A 4,524-nucleotide genomic window follows, 5' to 3' on the forward strand; every position below is an offset into this window, starting at 1 on the left:
ATGACTTCTTTCTCTATCTCTCCGGCCTCTATATAAAGGCAAGTACAGTCCCCAGAAGACCACTCAGCGGTTCCCTGTTTTTCCAGGCATGGCTTCCTCTTATCTTCTACTTGTGGTTTCGATTCTATGCATCTATGGAGGATGCGGCGCGTTGGCGGCAATTCCTGCAAAGATTGGCAAAGGGTATCGTCTGATATCCATTGAAGAGACTGCTAATGGAGGTCTTCTGGGCCATCTTCAAGTCAAGCAAAAGAACAACATCTACGGTGCCGATATCCCACATTTGCAGCTCCATGTCAAGTAGGCTTACCGTGCTCCGTTTCTTTTGTCCTTTTGTTTTGGTCTTTGTCTTATGTTTATTTATTTAATATTATGGTTTGTGATCTTTCAGGCATGAGACGCAAGATCGTTTGAGGGTGCACATCACCGACGCAGAGAAGCAGAGATGGGAAGTTCCGTACGATCTGTTGCCCAGAGAGAAGCCTCTACCATTGAGACAGGCCATTGGAAGATCAAGGAAAACTCTATCAACACCTACTGACTACCCGGGTTCTGAGCTCATATTCAGCTACACTACAGACCCATTTGGGTTTGCAGTGAGAAGAAAATCCACCGGCGAAACCCTTTTCAATACGACTTCCGATGACTCAGACCGGTATGGTAATATGGTGTTTAAGGACCAGTACCTCGAAATTTCCACCAAATTGCCTAAAGATGCCTCACTGTACGGGTTGGGGGAGAACACTCAACCCCATGGAATCAAACTGTATCCAAATGATCCCTATACTCTGTATACAACAGATATATCGGCCATTAATCTAAATGCAGATCTGTACGGGTCTCATCCAGTGTACATGGATCTCAGGAACACCGGTGGGAAAGCTTATGCACACTCAGTCTTGTTGCTGAACAGCAACGGGATGGATGTGTTCTACAAGGGAAGTTCATTGACATACAAGGTGATTGGGGGTGTCTTTGATTTCTACTTCTTTGGTGGTCCAACGCCACTATCTGTTGTTGATCAGTACACTAGCTTGGTGGGTAGGCCTGCTCCAATGCCCTACTGGTCTCTAGGTATCATCCTCTTTCCCTCTCCCCCTCCTCTTTACTTATTCTTTCGCTCCATTATTCTTTTATTTTTGGAATATTTCAGCCTTACAAAAAATTTTTCCCTTTCCAGTCTAGGATCCCTTTAATTTTAGATGTGATACTAACATTGATATGAAAGGACAACAATGCCCCTGTCAGAATTTTTGGTTCACACATGGTGGAATCCTTGTCCCCTTTCTCTGGCACTTTTCACGTGTTTTAGTTCAATTTATCACTGTCAATTGAAATTTTTTTTTAATGATTCATAGAATGATTCACTGGCCTGTTAGAATTTTGGTCCATAGATTGTTGTTAATGTATCATATCATATGGTCTACTATAATATGATACGATATAGTGGACTATTGTCTAGTGTTTTTACCGATAGAATAATCTTTCTTTAGTGAAGGAGTTGAAGGGAATTAAAGACCGTCTTTTGTGGCAAAATTCTGATTGATGTGAATACACATGATTTTGTTGGATACAGATATTTTGTTCCATATTAATATAAGTTGGTGGGTGGGTCCTCCTTTTATTTATTGCATTATAATGATTAAGCTCATGTTCTTTGCCTTAATCCTGTGATTCCTCATAAATACCTTAAAATTCTTTTGTCTTTAATATATAATCTCCAAATCAAGCTCTTAGGCCTACATAAAGATATGTCCATGCTTCAAAAGTTCAAGCCAAGGTCATTATTTTATCTCATCCTTGACGTTTTGTGCTTTTTCCCTTGACTTTAAAAGCTAAAGATCTTGAACCCTTGTACTCTCCTTTGATAAAGCAACAGGTAGACCCCTCCCCCAAAAGCAAAATTAGTGAACATTTTCACAATATATTGATGCTCTAAATATCACTCCACCTCTTTGAGGTGGAAAATTAATGAGCACTATCACATCTTTATCATGATGCTACAATACAATTTGATTATGCCCCACTTGATGCTAGCACTAGAAGGGACAAATTTGTATCTGGGCCAATACCATACTGCTGGCATGTCTTGAGAGTGTATATGTGTGTTGGGTTATTGATGACCCTCTTGCATTATGTCGGTGGAAGACTGGATTGGATCAGAAGCAAGGACACTGTTGCCTACCACCTATGTTTAATTTTACAGGGTGTTAATGCTCTGTTCTACTCTTGGTTCATAGTCTTTCAACTGTTTGGGCTTTTCTTGTATCAGGCATGGTTCTAAAAGACATCTTGTGGTTGAAATTGGTCGTCTAGAAATCCTTATTTTGAGAAAATCACCAACATTTTTTTTTTTTTGTGGTGTTATAGGATTCCACCAATGTAGATGGGGTTACCATAATCTATCTGTAGTTGAAGATGTGGTTGAGAACTACAAAAAGGCTCAAATCCCGCTTGATGTGATATGGAATGATGATGATCATATGGATGGGCACAAGGACTTCACTCTCAACCCTGTCAACTACCCTCGCCCAAAGCTGTTGGAGTTCCTAAACAAAATACATGATCGGGGCATGAAGTACATTGTTATCATTGACCCTGGAATTGGTGTGAATTCAACCTATGGTGTGTATCAAAGAGGTATGGCCAATGATGTTTTTATCAAGTATGATGGTGAACCCTTCTTAGCTCAAGTCTGGCCTGGGCCTGTTTACTTCCCTGACTTCCTTAACCCAAAAACTGTTTCATGGTGGGGTGATGAAATTCGGCGGTTCCATGAACTTGTTCCTGTTGATGGTCTTTGGATTGATATGAATGAGGCTTCGAATTTCTGTACTGGGAAGTGCACAATCCCAAAGGGTAAGGTGTGCCCCAGTGGAACTGGACCTGGGTGGATATGTTGCTTGGATTGCAAGAACATAACAAAAACAAGATGGGACGACCCACCTTATAAGATCAATGCTTCAGGATTGGAGGTTCCAATTGGGTACAAAACCATAGCCACCAGTGCAGTTCACTACAATGGGGTTTTGGAGTATGATGCACATAGTCTCTATGGTTTCTCTCAATCCATTGCGACCCATAAGGGCCTCCAAGGGCTTGAGGGCAAACGCCCCTTCATATTATCCCGCTCTACTTATGTTGGGTCAGGCAAATATGCTGCCCATTGGACGGGTGACAATAAGGGCACTTGGGATGATATAAAGTATTCGATTTCTACTATGCTGAACTTTGGTATATTTGGGGTGCCAATGGTTGGTTCAGACATCTGTGGATTCTATCCAGCACCCACAGAGGAGCTTTGCAACAGATGGATTGAGCTAGGTGCTTTCTACCCTTTCTCAAGGGATCATGCAAACTACTATTCCCCAAGACAGGAGCTTTATCAATGGGACTCGGTGGCTAAGTCTGCTCGAAATGCTCTGGGAATGAGGTACAAGCTCCTTCCATATCTGTACACATTGAACTATGAGGCACATATCAGTGGTGCCCCAATTGCCAGGCCGCTTTTCTTCACATTCCCAACTTTCTCCAAGTGTTATGAGGTGAGCACCCAGTTCTTGCTAGGTAGCGGTGTCTTGGTGTCTCCAGTGCTTGACAAGGGGAAAACCAAGGTCAATGCTCTCTTTCCTCCTGGTACCTGGTACAGTTTATTTGATTTGAAGGAGACCATTGTATCAGAGGGTGACTACCGTTCTCTAGATGCACCATTACATGTGATCAATGTTCATGTGTACCAAAATACCATACTCCCAATGCAGCAGGGTGGACTGATTTCGAAGGAAGCCAGGATGACACCCTTCACTCTCATTGTAACCTTCCCAGCAGGAGCAACTGAGGGACATGCTGAAGGGAAACTCTACCTTGATGATGATGAGCTCCCTGAAATGACTCTTGGAAATGGATTTTCCACATATGTTGATTTACATGCAACTGTGGAGAATAAAATGGTGAAGGTATGGTCAGATGTTGCGGAGGGCAAATATGCTTTGGAGAAGGGTTGGACCATAGAGAAGATAACAGTGTTGGGATTGAGTGGAAGCGGAGAGTCATTTGCTCTCGAGGTTGATGGAAGTTCAGTGTCAGATGTCTCCCATGTACAGCTTACTGCATCTGAACAGCATGTAGCCACTGATAAGTTAGAAGATGAAGGAGATACGAGGAAGAGCATGATGATAGAAATTCAGGGATTGGACCTGCCAGTAGGGAAAAACTTTGCCATGTCCTGGAAAATGGGCGTCCATGGTTAAGGTCCCTGCCTTTTTAGATTTGCTTGTTTAGTATTTTTCCTTTTTTTTTTTTTGTTTTCAAATTTTCTTTCTTCAATTGTTGATGCTTTTGGTGCTTCACATTTGTGTTGCTGGAGATGAGATGGGCGAAGAATGCTCTCCATTTCCCATGCACACAAGCAGGGATGATGAGGACTTGACTCTCTTGCTTTGCTTTAGGCTTTCTTTGAATCTCTAGGCTTGTAGCTTCAATTGGCTTCAATGCAGTTTTATAATGTTATGAATCTTTGAGATC

General features: G+C 42.1%; 1 protein-coding gene across 1 annotated transcript; it reads left to right on the top strand.

The window, feature by feature from the left end:
- On the top strand, positions 1-4,524 carry LOC100262991 (alpha-xylosidase 1). Its single transcript, XM_002282393.5, has 3 exons — positions 1-300; positions 392-1,074; positions 2,371-4,524. Exons 1-3 carry the CDS (start codon positions 89-91, stop codon positions 4,248-4,250), a joined length of 2,775 nt encoding a protein of 924 aa, XP_002282429.1. The 5' UTR covers positions 1-88; the 3' UTR covers positions 4,251-4,524.

This window comes from Vitis vinifera, chromosome 1 (genome assembly GCF_030704535.1).
Source record: "Vitis vinifera cultivar Pinot Noir 40024 chromosome 1, ASM3070453v1".
Classification (NCBI taxonomy): Eukaryota; Viridiplantae; Streptophyta; class Magnoliopsida; order Vitales; family Vitaceae; genus Vitis; species Vitis vinifera.

Coding starts and splice junctions, on each gene's coding strand:
- LOC100262991 (XM_002282393.5), top strand. CDS start 89: ATGGCTTCCTCTTATCTTCTACTTGTGGTTTCGATTCTATGCATCTAT. Junction 301..391: donor CATTTGCAGCTCCATGTCAA/GTAGGCTTACCG, acceptor GTGATCTTTCAG/GCATGAGACGCAAGATCGTT. Junction 1,075..2,370: donor AATGCCCTACTGGTCTCTAG/GTATCATCCTCT, acceptor GTGGTGTTATAG/GATTCCACCAATGTAGATGG.